The sequence below is a fragment of the Ursus maritimus genome, unplaced genomic scaffold (genome assembly GCF_017311325.1).
Source record: "Ursus maritimus isolate PB19 unplaced genomic scaffold, ASM1731132v1 scaffold_21, whole genome shotgun sequence".
Taxonomy (NCBI): domain Eukaryota; kingdom Metazoa; phylum Chordata; class Mammalia; order Carnivora; family Ursidae; genus Ursus; species Ursus maritimus.
The window spans coordinates 38,409,743-38,427,018 of record NW_024424564.1 but is presented as its reverse complement, the minus strand read 5'-3'; the positions used below and the strand labels follow the sequence as shown (position 1 = coordinate 38,427,018).

Here is a 17,276-nt window from a genome sequence, read left to right as displayed (position 1 = left end):
CCCACTAGAATGCAAGCACCGCAGAGGTGAGGACTCCCTCAGGGTCTAGTGCCCCAGTAGTACGTGCCGAATACATATTTGTAGAATCTACTTCGACAAGGTGAAGGGTGCCCCAAGTGAGAAGGTGGGGGCAGCAAGACAAGGCTGACTTGCCCTGTCTCTGGGGGCAGCTGCAACTGCTGGAATTATGGATGATTCCCAGGCAAAAGAGAGAGCGAGTGAGTGGAGAAGGGGTGCCCTGGAAGGGAGGTGATGGGGTCATGACATTCTGGGGAAGCCGGAATGGTCTCAGAGGGAATCCTGAGCACCGGATGACCACACTAGATGCCCTTTCTCAAGTCCTTCCAAATCTGAATAAGGAAGAGACCCCCTTTTCAGTGCTGACAACAGAGGTCCACTGTACAAGGTAAAGCCGTGGACTCAAGAAGAAAGAAAAGCCTGGAGAAACGTTGCAGAGACAAAGTAGGGAGCCAGGTGCCATGCTAGGTGAGCAGAGCTTGGTGCTGAGTCATTTAGACTCCAAAGTCTAGCAGCTGGGACCCAGAAGGTCTATAAAGAGACTTGTCCTCCTTGTTCCTCCACGTCCTCATCTGTAAAATGGGGATGGTAATAACACCAGCTCCTGGGGTTGCTATGTGGATTGGGTGGGGCAGTAAATGTAATGTGTCTAGGACAGTGCCTGGCAGCAAGCAAGTGCTAGGTAAGCCTTAGTTAGAATACTACTGCAAGGTGGCTTCCTGTGACTCTGACCACAGAGAGCCAACCCTGAGAAGTGAGCTTCTAGGGGCATAGAACCTCCAGGTGGGAGACGGCAAGGCCACTTGCGCAGTCAGGCTCCAGAGCCCAGCTAACGATGTGCTCTAACTCCCCAGAGTGGGAGGATGGATTCATGGTCACGACGGAAACCACCGCGTCATCCAGATCTGAGTTTGCATCCTGACACCTCTGCTTCCTAGCAGAGGAAACCCTGTATTTGGGTTTGCCACCTAACCTCTCTGTGCCTCAGCTTTCCTTGTTTGTGATCTGGGGAGACCAATAGCACCCGCCTCACGGGTGAAATATTGAGAACAGCACTCAGGGTTACTTTTTATCACTCACAGCTTTGCACCTCACATCTGTGGAAACAAGGCTCTAAATGGCCTTTTGTTAATGCTGTTGAAATAAGCATCTCCTTTTGGTGGAATGTGGCCGATTTCTTGCCTGCGGCTTCTAAATGTCAAGATCAAGAGGTGCGTTTCCCCAGTCTGGCCACTAGATGGCAAGCATGTGCTTTCCCGCCTCACCTGAGCTGGGCCAGGATCCGAAACCACCTGCCTGAGATGGGAAGCTTCCTTTTATGGGTGAGACGTTGGGCTGCGCCCTTTGCCTGCGTTCTTATTTACTCCTCACAGGAATACCCAGAATAAAAGAGATATTCCACCAAAATGGTAAGCACAGTGGCTGGCACACTGGTAAGGCCTCAAAAAACATCTGCTACTCTTCCTATTGTTGTGGCTATTAGTCCCATTTTTGCAGTTAGGACTGAGGCACAGAGAGCAAAGGCAGGTAGATGCAGCCCGGATTCCAAGCCAGACCTTACTGACTCCAAGTTCAGCATCTTCTCCTCCAAACCTCATTTCAGGGGAAGCATGGGGTGCCTTGGCCTCCCTTCACAGCTCCCCCCAGCCTCCCATGTCTCCTTTGGCTCTGTGACTTTTCCTGAACTCCAACTTTCTCACTTCCTGTGTGGTCTTCAACTAGTTATTTGGGCTTTCAGAGCTGCAGTTTTTCATCTGTACAATAGGGGTCACGATGCCTTCCTCATTTTGGAGATACTTCAGAAATCAGAAACAGCCACTAGCGCAGAATGACGCTCCGTGGATGGTAGTTACTGTTGCGAATGCCTTACAAGTTGGCGTAACCAGAGTTCCTTCCTACCTTCCTTCCTCCGCCGCTTCTCGCCCCCCACTTCCATGCCCTCCCTCTCCTCGGGCACCTGGAGGAGGCACTCATGGCTCCTGTCCTCGTGGACCTGACAGTCCAAACTGTCCTAGTCTCTGTTCATTCCTGGGACAATTCCACCCATGTGTCTTCTTCCCCGTAGACCACACAGCTCAGGCCTCGTCTACCCCCACCCCCCGCCCCAACGAGGCTGCTGCAAAAACAAGCCTGTCGGTTCTTTATGTACTAGAAGCCACTGTCAAATCCTAAACTGCCTGACTCCATCCTGTTTCATCAATGGAACTTTCAAATTGGCTTGGGCATCAAAAGATTCTGCCAGGGTGATGCCTGGGAGCCTTTGGGAGGGGGCTATGTGATAGGAAGATGGGGTCTCATGGGCTCATCCTTGCTTAGAACAGCTCTGGTTTTATCTGATTTATATTCCGGGGTTACGTGTAATGCTTTGCTACTAAAGAAAACCATCAAAAACCACTCCGCTATACCATCATAGGTGGGAGGGAGGTAAATTTTGAGATAATTCAGAGAAAATCTTCGGGAAAGAGATTATGTTTGGGGAGATGTTTTAAAATTACTTTCTAAGGTGCTAAGTGAAATAAACTAGGCAGAGAAAGACAAATAATGCATGGTATCCCTTATATATGGAAATTTTAAAAAAAGAAAAGCACCAAACTCACAGAAACAGACAGTAGATAAGCGATTGCCAGGGCCTGGGGGCTGGGGACTGGGAGAAATAGGGCGAGGTTGGTAAAAGGGTATGTTTCAGCTATAAGGTGAGTAAGGTCTGAGGACCTAGTGTAAGACATGGTGACTATAGTCGATTTGCTAAGAGAATAGAAATTTGCTAAGAGAGTAGAACTTAAATGTTTTTACTAACGTCCACAGATAAATATGTGTTAATTAACTAGATGGGGAAAATGCTTTCATCATGTATACCTGTGTCAAATCACAATGAGGTGCACTTTAAATATCTTATAATTTTATTTGTCAGGTATACCTCAACAAAGCTGAAATTTTTTTAAAAAATTAATTTCCGAGGAAAATGGGAGTTAACTTTTGTATTATAGTTAACTTGGGGGTTCTATGGGACCGTCCTTGTCCCCCCATTGGTTTGTCTAATTGGGGCTAATCCATGCTTCTGACCTTGGTGAGGCCTTTGGCCATGTCCTGTCCATCTTCCGCTCAGGACTTTGCCCTTTCTGTGTTTCAGTGCCCTGGTTCCCAAGAACCATTCAAGAGCTCGACAGATTTGCCAATCAGATTCTCAGCTATGGAGCGGAACTGGACGCAGACCATCCCGTGAGTCCCTGTGTTGGTGGCCCTTCCAATGAGACCTTTCAGTCCTCCCCTCCTGCCCCTACTCCACTCCCTGATCCCCAGCAATGTGTCTTCATTTGTTTGCTTGTAGGACAGACATTTGTAGGGTGTCTTCATATCCATCATCACCACTATGGTTATCGAGGTCGTGATTATTGTTGGCACAAATATGGAAATTATTGTTTCTAGTATATATGATGCACACATGTGCACAAACACACACGTATACGAAAATCATCTTCCTTTCTGTTTTCATATAATTACAGAGGTTTAAGTCGGGTTTGGGAAACAGTAAACCACTAATAACTCTACCAGGTACAGCAGGGCAGTGGCGACATTGGACCTGGATCCTAAAAACTTAGTAGAAGCTGCTGAGGGAACAGTATTGTGCAAAGGCTCAGAGTCCTGAAAATATCCAGAATATTTTGAAATGCAGAATATTTTGAAATGGTTGGCAGATGCATTAGGTATGAGGGCCAGATTTTAAAAGGTCTGATGTGGGGCCCCTGGCGGTGTAGTCGGCTAAGCATCTGACTCTTGGTTTTGGCTCAGGTCGTGATCTCATGGTCATGATCTCAGGATCGTGAGGTCATGCCCTGCATCGAGCCCTGCACTGGGCTCTGAGCTGAGCTCAGCGAGGAGTTTGCTAAAGTTTCTCTCTGCCCCTCCCTGTGCTTGCTCTCTCGCTCAAATACATAAATAAATCTATAAAAAAGTAATAAAAAAATAAAAGGCCTGATGTACCAGACAAAGAACACAGACTGTGTCCTGTGTCTGGTGGGCAGGGGAGCGGGTCCCCTCCTGGGTTCAGAGAAGTGGACCAGGGTGGGGGGATTTTATCACCATTTTCTGTGGGGTGGAGGATTCTGGGGAGGAGTAGTTGAGGCTGGACTCAGGGCCAGGGCCAGTTCTGACATCCTCCTTAGGTGAAGAGGGCCACCATCACATGGGCTGTCACTTCCTCTCTGCCCAGGCAAATGGCTTCTTAATCTTTAAATGACTTGGAAGCTGCTTTCATTTCCAATGGTTTAGTGTAACTCAGTGACAGTGTCTGCATTTCATCTGGAGTCTGTGTTCTTACGTATCTGTGGGTCTTTACAGTTGAATTAAGTTGTGAACTTGCTCTTCACAAAGGCTCTTTGCAGTAAGCAAAGCAGATGTTCCCATTTCCCAGATAGATTCACTGAGGCCCAATGAGACTAAATGACTTTTCTAAGGTCCTGTGTTAATCTTTCAGTCTTAAGACTCTCACCCCAGTGCTCACAGTGCCGGAAGTTAAAGGTCCAGCCAGTGGCAGAAATTCCAGTGCTTCCCCAGAGACAAAGAGAGAGTTCTCTCTGGAGTGGCTGCTCTTTTAAAATATGAACACGTGTTACTTATTCTAATTCAAATAGTAAACCCCTTATAGTGGACTTAAAAATACAGAAAAGCGTGAGGAAGAAAATGAAGATCACCCATGATTCCAGTTATTTCTCTTTTCCTCTTGGTGGTATTCTGCACTTTTTTTTCTTTTTTATAACAAGAAACTATTTTATTAACAGAAACAAAGGCGAATTCTCTCCTGGCGCCCACACTTCAAAATAGGAAAAAAAAAACCACCTGTTGTCACACTGTCCTGAAATAATCGTGTTAATTTTGGTGCGCTTCCTTCCTCCTCTCCCTGTATCTTTCCCTCTGTCTCTCTATCTATTATTTAGACATCAATATGTATGATTGATTACGTATATCATTAAATTATTATATATATAATTTTGTAGGCATTGTCATAACTTATTAAGCAGCCGCCAACGGCCAGCGTGTTTCTGGTCTCTCTATTACAATCGTTTTCTGGCCTGTGCCTCTTGACAAGGCTGCCCCATAGCTTCCTTGATTCCTATTTGTGAAACTGCTTAGCTCGGGATAGGAATCATATTTCAGTCTCCTAATACATTTATACTTAAGCACCTTCTCTCCCAAAACACTAAAGGTAAGGTTGGAGGATTTTGACCCCCGTTCACCTTCCTGGGGACGATGCTGCCTTCTCCGGTGGGGCCCAGGGGCAGTAAACACGCTCCAGGAGAGGCTCCAGAGCCCCTTCCACAGGTCTTTGGCTGTGGGCCTTGGGAGCAAAGCATCTGCAAAGAGATCATTCCTCTGGAAAAGCCGTCTGGTCACCTTGACCCAGTGCATGGAATCAACCCATCAGGGTGTTTCCTCCTCTTACCCGCCTCCAGACCTCCTGCCCTGACCCAAGACCCTTCCATTGGCCACACTTGCTGCTCATTTGGGACAGAGGGGAAAGAGGGAGGAGGCCACAGACGTGGACATTTCCCTCCTCTTATCCTTGTGTCTCCTCCCGCAGATGAGCCGGTCTTCAAATTCCCTGAAATTCATTTGTGCTTACAGACCCAGCCCACATTTTTGGTTCCCTGGCCTCTCGCTGTGATGAATTTTATCGTAAAAGAACAATTTTGTCAGGTACACGATCTTCCCGCCGAGGAGGCCAGGCTCTCTCTGTTCCTTCCTCAGAGCCGGGGAACCGCTGGGCCAAGGACAGAGTAAGCCCTCCAGAGTGCTTGCCCGCACTCCCTCAGGCCCCACAGGCCTTGGCTGCCATGTGTGAGGAGTGGTGGGTGTTCTTCCCGTCAGGACCCTCTGTTCCGCTCTGTCCCCGGTGCAGCCAGGACGCTCCCCTGCCCTTGGCAGTGTGTGCTGATGTTTAACTCAATATCTCACTTCGAGGCCTCCAAAACAGCGACTCTGAGAAATGCAGCCAAGGAAGGATTGTTCCTGAAACAGAGGGTAAAGGGCATCTGCCCGCCAGCGTTAGCCAAGTGGGAGAATGAAATAGGACAGCTGCATTCCACTCGGCCTTGTTTCTTTTGTTGCCAGTGTCTTGCCCTCCCTCCTCCCCTTCTGCCTTCCTCCCTTCCCCAAGCATTTACTACGCAAGTGATACCGGCAGCCCACATTTCTTGAGCGTAGACTCTATGCCGGTCGTGGCGCTAAATGCTTTACCGGCATTTTTTAAACGTCGGTGTTATTATTTTTTTATAATAATTTTTTATTATGTTATGTTAGTCACTGGTGTTAGAGCTGTCCTGGAAGGGTTGTGCTTTCTCATTCAGGTGAGCAATCTCAGATGCGGAGGGCTGTGAGCTGCGTCCCAGGCTGTGTAAAGGAACAGGGGTGCTGAAATGATTTGGAAAACATGACCCCTGTCCTCCAGGAGCCTCTGGTCGTGGGGTACAGGGAGGAGTGGTGTTTACAATTTCCAAATGGGGGTGCCAGAGGTGGCTGGGTTACAACTTTACAAAGTTGTAAACTGTACAGTTGCATAATAGGCAGAAAGCAAGTGGTCTGTTTGATTTCCATTGTAAACCTGAGTCTCCTTTCTCTGACCGTTCCCCAGCCTCGGTGGGCCTGTCCATTGGTCTCCTTCACATGGGATGCTTTTCTTTATCCTCTCACCTGCTCTTTCCCTGCTGCAAACCCTCTATTCATTTCCTGAGGCCCAACTCATATGTTGGCCTCCCTGAAGCCTTCTACCTACCTCTTCCCCAAGCTGAGTTTTTGACGCTGATGCTGTAAAACTGTGTGCCTGGTGTTTCATGCTTTGAGCACAGAGTATCAGAGGAAAATAAATTCACTTCCCCATGAACTGTAACCTCATAGAAGACATAAGATACAGATATATAGAAACACACGCAAGTGAAACAGTCATATGCATGCTTCCCAAACTGTCATCTATGAAAAAAAATCTCATGATCAAAGTGAGAAAGACTGTATTCAGAATTGCATTTTAAGCATATGCAAGTCCCATTATCTAATTAGGGACTTTGGAAAGTCCTGTGAACCTGAGACTCATTCAACCTAATGTTCCTCAAACTTTTTTTTACTTATGGATCCCATTTTTCATGGAATACCTACCAACATTATCTTAAATGGTAGTGTTCCATGGAATGCAGTTTGGGTAATATTTATTTTAAAATATAACACAAAAAATTACATGATTAAACACCAGCTTTAATGAATCAGATGGCATGTGCTATCAGTTCTAAGGTCCCTGTGGACTGGAATGGTTAGAGAGGACTTCTGGAAAGAGGGAGATGTGAGTTGAGACCTCTAACAACTAGGGTAGGCTAATCTCTTATCAAACAATCTCCAAAGCTCCATGGCTTAACCCACTAAAAGGTTATTTCCAGTCCAGGTCAGTAAGGGCATTGCTCCACACAGTCTTGCAGAGACTAAGTCTCTTCCACTTAATGCTGGCACCTTCCTCCAAGTCTTCAGAGCCCTTTCCATTCTGCTAGCACATGGGAAAAGGGAGCGAGAGTCGCTCCCAGGTCTTTATGGGCCAGGCCTGGAGGTGACGCAAACCTTCCCTCAAATTTCATTGACTGCAGCCCAGTCACATGGCCACTATGAAGACTGAGAAAAGTGGTTGAGCAGCGTTCTCTGAAAGGAGGATGAGACACAGATCTTGGGAAGCATCTGCCACACAGGCCTGAACCCCAGAGTTCCCTATTCCTGTCCCCTTGGTGCCTACGCCAGTGTCTAAAGCTGAAGATGTGCACTGGGGAGCTTTCTAGGGAGAAAATATTAGTCAACACAACTGTCCTTTCTTCTACCATCTGAAGCTTTCAAACTGTTTTTCAGTCTTTCAGATATAGATATTTCTCTGCAGAAAGAGACTTGGCCTTCCCAAGAGCAGGACTATATTTCTAGTACTTCTCTCCTCTTCCTTTCTCCCATTCAAATGTCTCCATCCAAGGGCCCCATTAGAGTCTGTTCTAAGGATGTCAGTCGTCAAAGACTTGTTGCATTCCTCCTAAGTTGCTCTGTCAAAGCATAATTTTCAAAAAGTTAAAAACAGCTGTCGTACAGATATATAGTCAACATTTGTCAAAAAATCCATTAACTCGGTAGTGAGGAAACCAGCAAGATGACGACACCGGTGTGAAGGAAGCTACAAAAGACCAAAGTACGGATGGTCATTGAAAACTCGAGTGTTGGAGCAAGATCACAGAGATTGCTATACAAGCGATTAATGTTCTAAAAGGCAACAAAGCCATAAGCGTGCGTGTTCCTTTTTCTACTGAACAGAAATCACTTGCAAGTAGACCATAAAATAAATATTCTGCTACTTGTCCATCTTCTATAAGTCAGCATCTTACCTTGAAGAGCTTGGGTCTTACTAAGTAGTAAATTGCACATAAAACAAATAGACACGCTCCTTGAGTGTGTGAGTATACAGTGAGCTTGTTAGGCAGTGGTCTAGTTTTTTTTGAATAGTTTCTTAACAGCTCCTACTCAGAAGTGTGCTGAATATGCCGTGCACTGAAAATCCAGTGATAAGTGAAACAGAGTCCTGAGTTTAATGATATTAAAAAGCATAATGATTATCTGAAAAGAGAAACACTCAGGTTATTGAGAAAGTGTATTATGGAGGAAAACCAATAAACTTGGAAAAAGCAAGGAAGGTCTCTAAAAATGCAGTTTAACCAGGAAAGGCCAAGTCATAGCTTGTTGGTCTGGAAGAGTGGGAAAGAGAATTCCAATAAGAGGGAACAGCATGTGTGAAGGTCTTAATGTGGGGAAAAGCATGGTGTGTTTAAAGAATTAAAATAAGACCAATTTAGGTAAATTTGGACTGTAGTATGCCGAACTACAATTGTAGCTCAACACAGGGTTGGAAGCATAGGCAGAGCCAGGTCACACAAAGCCGTGTGGGCTGCGCTAAAATTTTGAACATTGTCCTAAAATTGATGAGAGGCCATTGAAAGTTTTTAAGGAAGGGATCAACCCCACCAGATTCGCACTTTATAAATCTGCTTGGGCTGCATGAGGGGGAAGGCATAGAGAGAACACAAAGAAAGGCCACTTGGGAAGCAATTATGGTAGTCCAGGTGAGAAGTGATGGGGTCCTGAACCAAGGGATTGCAGTGAGAATAAAGTAAAAGGACAGACTTAATGTATTTGGAAGGAAGAATGGACATAAATTGATTATCGGATTTGAAGGAAGAGAGGAGGAAAACAGTGACTCCCAGTTTATTGGGTTGGACAACCAGGTGTCTGAATCCTTTCCAAAACAGACTTCTTGGCCTTATTGGTGGCGGCCACAGCCAGCAACAGAGAGCGGACAAGGGGCAGGGCTGTTGTCAGTGCTGCCCTGGTCTGTTGGTTGGCAAATCTCAGCCATGCCTGCAGGATGGCTTTGACAGATACCGTATCTATCACTTTGAACCTCTTGTCTCCTGTGTACCATCCTTCCTCCAGTTGGTGTGGGACCGATGGAATGCAAACAGCCTCTCATTATTGGAATAGATGAAATAGAAATTGCAAGGTAAGAATTCCACCGATGCTGTTTAGAAGGCCCAAGGTTGGGTGATGGGGCTCAGTGACCCATTATAGACTCTATCCTTCTTGTGTTCTGAGCCAGATTTCTCAGCTTTTGGATTTCCCACCATTTTGTACAAATATATCATTTTTTGATTCAGAATATTACTTGGTGCCCTGCCTACGTTACCTAATCTAACCCACCCGACACTGTGACGTAGCCAACAGTCTCATTTTACTGATGAAGAAACTTAGGTTCTGAGAGTTGAACTGACTCACCTCAAGCCAAGCTCCTAGTCACTGGAATTAGTAATCCACCCAACCTGTCTGACCTGAAAACCCCTGTTCTCCCTGCTAGTCTGAAGATGGCATTTCTGAGGTTTAACCGCGGCCATGACATCAAGAAATGATAAAATAAAGATCCTAGTCTAGAATACCCAGAAGACTTTACCATATAGTTACCCGGTCCCCCAAAGCCCCACAAAAACAAAGCCACACACTTCAACAGCCAAGTCGTAAAAATTCTGAGATTAAGTGAGACTGCAGGTGATGTTAGAACTTTCCTTCCTGTAGAATTCTCTCCACTTTGTCCCTTCCACTGCTCCCCTCTTCCCCCTCCTCCCCACTCCTCCTTCACCAACAATATATTTTCCTGTCAAAACATACTTGGTTACATGCAGTGCAACCAAAATTGCTGCTATTAGCTTAATTGAGACGGGGTGATTATAAATAAATTACATGCAGTGCTACTGAAATTGCTGCTATTAGTCTAAATTGAGACAGGATGATTAGTCATCATCAAGTGAAGCTTAATTCAGAGTGTACTTAATTCAGAGTATACCCCGCATGGCTGCAGAGGCCCTGTGGTCATCTGGCACCCCAAACAATGCCAGGCCAAACCACCAAGAGAGGGCACGTATTGCATGGTGCACTGGGTGTTATACGCAAGTAATGAATCATGGAACTTTACATCAAAAACTAGGGGTGTACTGTATGGTGACTAACATAACAATAAAAAAACCAAAAAAACAAACCATCAAGAGATGGACTTCGAGGCCACAGATCTCTTTCACTGGTAACTGAGGGACAGGAGTCCTTGCAGCCTGGCTGCTGGGGGCTTCTTCAAGACTGAGAATGAACTTAGTCCCTTGGAGCTGGAAAGGACTGTGGTTGGAAACTTTCCCTATGAAAGATCCGTGCAGGACACTATGTATATGTGTGTTCGTATATCTCAATGTTCGTATATCTCAATATCTGTTACTTCATAATGGTTTGAGATGGATTTGTGATACTATTTAACTTTCTTACTAATTACAACAGAAATCCACAGTTACAGTACAAAACTTCAAAAGCATAAATAATATAGAAAAATAAACACAGTTACTGTTTCTCATTTTCACATTTGTTAGACTCTGTATACTTTTTCCATTTTTTCATTTGTGTGTTTCCTCTCACAGAGTTGATACCTACTGGATATACAATTTTTCAGTACACTTTTCTTCACCAGTGGAAATATTTTGAACGACCTAGACAAAGTACATTGACTGATGAATTGCTGAACTCTACATCTGAAACTAATGATGTACTATATGTTCACTAATTGAATTTAAATAAAAAAAAAAGATCAAAGATAAAGAAACAAATGGGGAAGAGAAATTGTCATGGACATCTCATTCCCGGAGGCAGCATAATGAAGTGGAAATCCACTGGTTAAGGGAACTCTTCCCTCATCATCCTGGTTTCCTTCCTCAATCCTCAAACCTCAGCCTGCTAGCATGGGTATAAACAGAAAACCCCAGTGGAGGTGCTGGTTCAGAAAATGGCTCTATGGGCTTCATTTTCCTCATATAATTAGATCAAAATATAGAAATAGGTATTTTCCAAGATGACTTATAGGTGCAAAAGTTTACACTGTATACTTAGGGGCTGGAGAGAGCCATTTATTACTGACTATTAAATTAGACTGGTAGGTAAGGAAACTGTGATGATCAAACCTTAATGACTGGCAAGCGTTACGTTTATATTTTGAGTCTTAATTGTGGAGATGTGTTCTTCATTTAGCCTGGTAGGTAGGTTCCTAAAGGGGTGCATTTACTGTTATCTGGGTATCAAATCACGGTGCCCAGTTTCCTGACTGTATCAGCCCACGGCAGCTTATCTTCATCCGTTAGAAGTATGCCAAGGGTAGTTTTAAGTTTTTAGATACCTAAGTCTTCCTACCTGTAATTAATGGTTCCAAACCATTCAGCACTCTAAGGAAAACAGAAGAGCTACGCTTTGTGGTAACTGTGTCATGGAATCTTTTCTAAACTGAATAATCACTCAATTTACTTGCAATTTAGGTTTGGAAAAAAAATTATGGTGATCTTGATTTTCCAATATGAGACATTTAAATTTCTCTGTTTCTCAAGATATACCTTAATAAAGACATTCTTTTTTCCTTCCCTCTGCTTATCCCTCCCTCTTTCTTTCTCCTTTCTTTCTTTCTTTCTTTCTTTCTTTCTTTCTTTCTTTCTTTCTTTCTTTCTTTCTTTAAGTGTTTGTAGTTCTTTCTATATGCCAGACTCTATGCTACAGATTCTCAGATTAAATGTGTGTGTGTGTGTGTGTGTGTGTGTGTGTGTGTGTAATCTCCCTGGTTCTTTGGAATTGCTGGCAGGCCTTGATTTAAAGCAATGACAATAGCAACAAAACAACAAACCAACCAGCCAATCAGATAAAACAAAACAAAAACAATATCTAAAAATCAGGGAGTATTAAAAAAAATAAATAAAAATCAGGAAGTATTTGTCCTTTAAAAAGCTCCCTTAAATATTACACTTCCTGATGCAAGTCCTTGATTACGATTCATTAACACCTTGGTTTGGAGGGATGGAGGGGCAGAGAGATTGCAAGCTAAGGGGGTAGATGTCATTGCTTACTGGGAAATACTTGGAAGGAGCAAAGCAAAGTCCTACAGTGATGATGCTAGTCTCTTGTCTTTCTAAAATTTGGATTATAGTCATTTTCTTTTTGTAAAATACCCCCTTCTCCAGGTTTATTAAGATATAATTAACATATCACATTCTGTAAGTTTAAAGGGTATAACATGATGATTTGATATATAGATATATTGCAAAATGATTATAACAATAAGGTTAGTTAATATCTTTATCCCTTCACATGTTTAACATTTGTGTATATGTGTGTGTGTGATGAGGATACTTAAGAGCTTCTCTCAGCAACTTTCAAGTATATAATACAGTATTATTAATTATAGTCACTATGCTTACATTAGATTCCCAGAACTCATTCATCTTATAGCTGCAAGTCTGTACCCTTTGAGCAACATTTTCCCATTTCTCCCACCCCTACCCCCTGGAAACCACCATTCTTCTTTGTTTCTATGAATTCAGTTTTTTTAGATTTTGCATAGAAGTGAGATGATGCAATATTTGTTTTTGTTTGACTTACTTTACTTAGCATAATAATTTCACAGTCCATCCATGTTGCTGGAAATGGCAGATTTCCTTCTTTTATGGTTGAATAATATGATATATATTATATGTGTATTACATTATTATACTAAATATCATATATTATAATATACATAATATATACGTACACGTCTTCTTTATCCATTCATCTACTGACAGATTCTTAGGTTGTTTCCATATTTTGGCTATTGTGAGTAATGCTGCAGTGAACATGAGAGGGTAGATGTCTCTTCAAGATCTTGTTTTCATTTCCTTTAGATACATACCCAGAAGTGAGATTACCTGCTTATATGGTAGTTTCGTTTTTAATTTTTTAAGGAACCTCCACACTGTTTTCCACAGTGGCTGCACCAATTTACATTCCCACCAACAGTGCACGAGGGTTCCTTTTCTTCCATATCCTTGCCAAAACTTGTTATCTCTTGCCTCTTGCCTTTTTGATCATAGCCATTCTAACCGTTGTGAGGTGATATCCCACTGTGGTTTTGATTTGCATTTCCCTGATGATTAGTGTTGAGCGTCTTTCCAGGTACTTACTGGCTGGCTATGTGTATTTCGTCTTTGGAAAATGGCTCATTTTTAATTGGAATGTTTTTGGTTGAGTTGTGTGAGTTACTTATAGATTTCAGGTGTTAACCCCTTATTGGATATATGGTTTGCAATATTTTCCCCCATTCCCTTGGCTGCCTTTTGATTTTGTTAGTTGTGTCCTTTTTGTGCCAAAGCATTTAGTTTAATATAGTCCTGCTTGTTTACTTTGGTTTTTGTTGCTTGTACTTTTGGTGTCATAGTCAGAAAAATCATTGCTAAAACCAATTTCAAGAAGCAAATCTGAGAAAGAAGAACAAAGGTGGAAGTATCACACTTCCTGGTTTCAAATTATATTACAAAACTATAGAAATCAAAACAGTGTGGTGCTGGCATAAAAACAGACCAACCAATGGAACAGAATCAAGAGCCCAGAAATAAACCTATGCATATGCAGTCAACTATTATTTGACAAGGGAGCCAAACACACTCAATGGGGAAAGGATGATAGTCTCTTCAATAAATGGAATTGGGAAGACTGGACATTTACATGCAAAAAGAATGAAATTAGATGCTTATCTGATACCACTCACAAAAATTAACTTGAAATGGATTAAAGACTTAAATGCAAGACCTTAAACCATAGAACTCCTAGAGGAAAGTGCAGGAAAAAGACCCTTTTAATCAATTGGGCTTACCTCTGACTGAGGGATAGGTCGCAGAGACACTGAAAGACACTCTTGGTTTCTTTTCACTGTTTAGAAATATGCTGCTTATGAATTGCTGGGGAAAGGCCGCCTGCAGGCGAGCCTCAGAGAAGAAACAATTATCTTCATTTCTATATATTGAGACTGATTTCTCAGTTCAGCCTCTGCCATGGCATAAAGGCTGACAATTACTGAAGTGTAGTGAAAAGAACATGAAACTGAGTGAGTCAAACTCTGGCCTCATCTTTGCTTGACTCCTTTTTCCCTGAGCCACTGTTTATTCTAGAAGGATGGAGCTAATCATACTTATCTACCTTACAAGTTTTTTTGTGAGACTTACAAATAAGAGAAGTCCCGAGCCCACACAGACAGGCACATAGTAAGCACTCAATGAATAGTATTTTTAAAAATTGCAATAGCAGCAAGTGTGTACCTGTTTTTTAAGAAGTCAGGAAGCAGTTCTAGACACACATCATTGGTTAGGAATTTTGTGGATATTGTATATTTTCATCATAGACATCTATCCTGTTAACGGCCTAATTTAGCAAGTTTGCAAGTTAAAAATGCTGTCGATGAGATTTTTTAAAAACCTGTACACGGCACTTTGGAATTCCATAGCAGAGAGACCCACACTGAATTGAAGGTGTTGCTAATAACATGCCATTCACAATACCTGGTGGAGAGCTTACCCTTAGTTTCACTGAAACCTTATTTTCAGGGTATAATCTGAGGAAGGAGAGCCGGACTGTCAGAGCTCACCAGCCCCCATTCGAATCATGCATAGATATGCCAGACCTCTCTGCTCAAGCCTTTAGAAACCAAGTCTCCTTTCTCCTAGGGTTTTAAAGATCCTGTGTATCGAGCGAGAAGAAAGCAGTTTGCTGACATTGCCTATAGCTACCGACAGTAAGTCCACTTCGCTTGTCTGGGGAAAGACAGGAGCATACGCCTAGCTAACCTTTTCCTCACCCAAGTTCGGAAAATACTAGCATAGAGAGTCCTGCCGTGTGTGTGTGTGTGTGTGTGTGTGTGTGTGTGTGTGTTTAAACCCTCCCTTTAATAGCACATGTTTTTAAAAAACGCTGCTAGACAAAACAAAATTACCCACTGCACGGGGGCCCAGCTCTCTCCCCAGCTTTGCTGTGTCCTTACGCACTGACGTCTGAAGTCATTATAAAAGGCCTCAGCCCTGAATAAAACAGCCTCTGGTATTCTTCACATTAAACAGGGAAGAAGGAAAAAGAATCATTTACATTCAAGGAGGAGTTGGCTGCTTTACTGAAATAATGAATCATTTGAGGTTTCAGACGAGCCCTGCCTCAGTGTTCTACTTTTATCTGATCTGACCCAGCTGCGAAGGGCAATTTTCGGATGAGTTTATTTTTTTCTGTCTGGGATTCTACCCTATTTTAGTCAAAGGAAAATGCAAATATCGAAGATGTCATTTGGGAAGAGAACTTTTCTTGCTATTTTGAGTCCTCAGGACCTACAGAAATGCTACCATGGGAAACTTAGTGTTTGAGGCCTGAGCTCCATTCGCGAGTGAAGGACAGAAGAAAAGACAGGCTCAAGAAGAGACTTAAAAGTTGACCAGAGCCCTGAACAGCTTTGATAGGCTATGAGGGAGATTAAAAAAAAAAAAAAAAAAAAGGATAGGGCTCTATTTACTGAATACAAAGTTACCTTCCAGATGGAAAGACCTCCAGAGAAAATAAGACAATTCACTTCTCTGAATGACTCCTGGCAGTGGAAAGATCCAGAACTTTGCTGACCTTGGTTAAATCTAGGTCTGTTTGGGCCTGGGCTTGTAACAAGCAGGAATCCAGAACATGGCAACCCCCCTGTCCCTGTATTTGCTTTAGCATGGTCAAGTGGACACTATCAAATCAGGGGCAGACATGAGCCCTTTTTCAGGTAATCGATAATAATAAATTGTATTTGTGATCTCCTTGCTATGTCTGGGGCTTTGCTACATGCTTTGCTCCCATGATTTCATGATTTCATTTAGTCTTAGTAATAACTCCCTATGTTTCAGATTGGAAAACTAATGTTCCATGCACTTGAGGTATTTGCCAAGGTCATATACCTCGTATCATCCGGTTTTGAATTCTGGTTTCTTTAACTCCAAAGCATTCTTACCCTCTTCCCTGAGTGCTGGGATTCTCAGAGCCAGGTCTTTTCCATATAACCCAGGAGCTGCTGAGGAAGTATATTCACTTCCTGCTTAGCTATTGGGATTCGAAGGAAGAAACTGGTCCCCTTACCTCCTTTACATAAAAATGTTAAACCTAATGAAGAAGCATGGAATTGATTGAATGCCTCACCATCCTGGCTGTTTATCAAGTAAGTTAAATTGATTATTGAAAACCATCCATGGATGGCTGGCTCTCTGAAGAACGTTAGAGATCTTCTAGTCAATTTTTCAATTTTTACAGATGAATCTCAGATGGTTAAGTGATGTGGCCAAGGTCATGTGGGTAGTAGGGCTGAATTTATTCTCCAATTCAAAGCCTATTTCAGAACTTGTGCTCCTCTTTTTTAAACTTTTGATACTGTTTATCATTCCTTTCTTCTTAGCTTGGTGCCTGGCACAGCGGTGTCTCATTATCCAAGGATTACTTGCTACATTTATTTGAGTCCCCCACATCAATACTGGGGCACTTCTGCGATCATTCCCAGACATGAACAGAATGGGGAAAAATTTGAGTTGCCTGATACACAAGTTTTCAGGTCAAACAAGGTGACACCACCTTTTTATTTGAGCTCTTATACTGTAAACAGCTGTTCTTTTTGAGATCTATTTAGATTAGATCCACATTTGCCAAATTTTCATACTTTTTGTTGGTAATTTTGCTGTTTAAAATGGCATGCAGCATGGTGGTGGAGTGCTACGTGGGGTTCCTAAGTGCGAGAAGGCTGGAATGTGTCTTATGGAGAAAATACGTGTGTTAGGTAAGCCTCATCAGGCATGAGTTATAGTGCTATTGAGTTC

The 17,276-nt window shown here is 42.9% G+C and overlaps 1 protein-coding gene across 2 annotated transcripts in view; it reads left to right on the top strand.

Annotated features, from left to right (window-relative positions):
* PAH (phenylalanine hydroxylase) overlaps positions 1-17,276 on the top strand; it is a 67,207-nt gene that overhangs the window by 31,271 nt on the left and 18,660 nt on the right. For both annotated transcript variants that reach the window (XM_008705691.2, XM_008705690.2), the window contains exons 4-5: positions 3,149-3,237; positions 15,123-15,190. In XM_008705691.2, the coding sequence (XP_008703913.1) occupies positions 3,149-3,237; positions 15,123-15,190 (157 nt within the window). The remainder of the gene's footprint in view (positions 1-3,148; positions 3,238-15,122; positions 15,191-17,276) is intronic.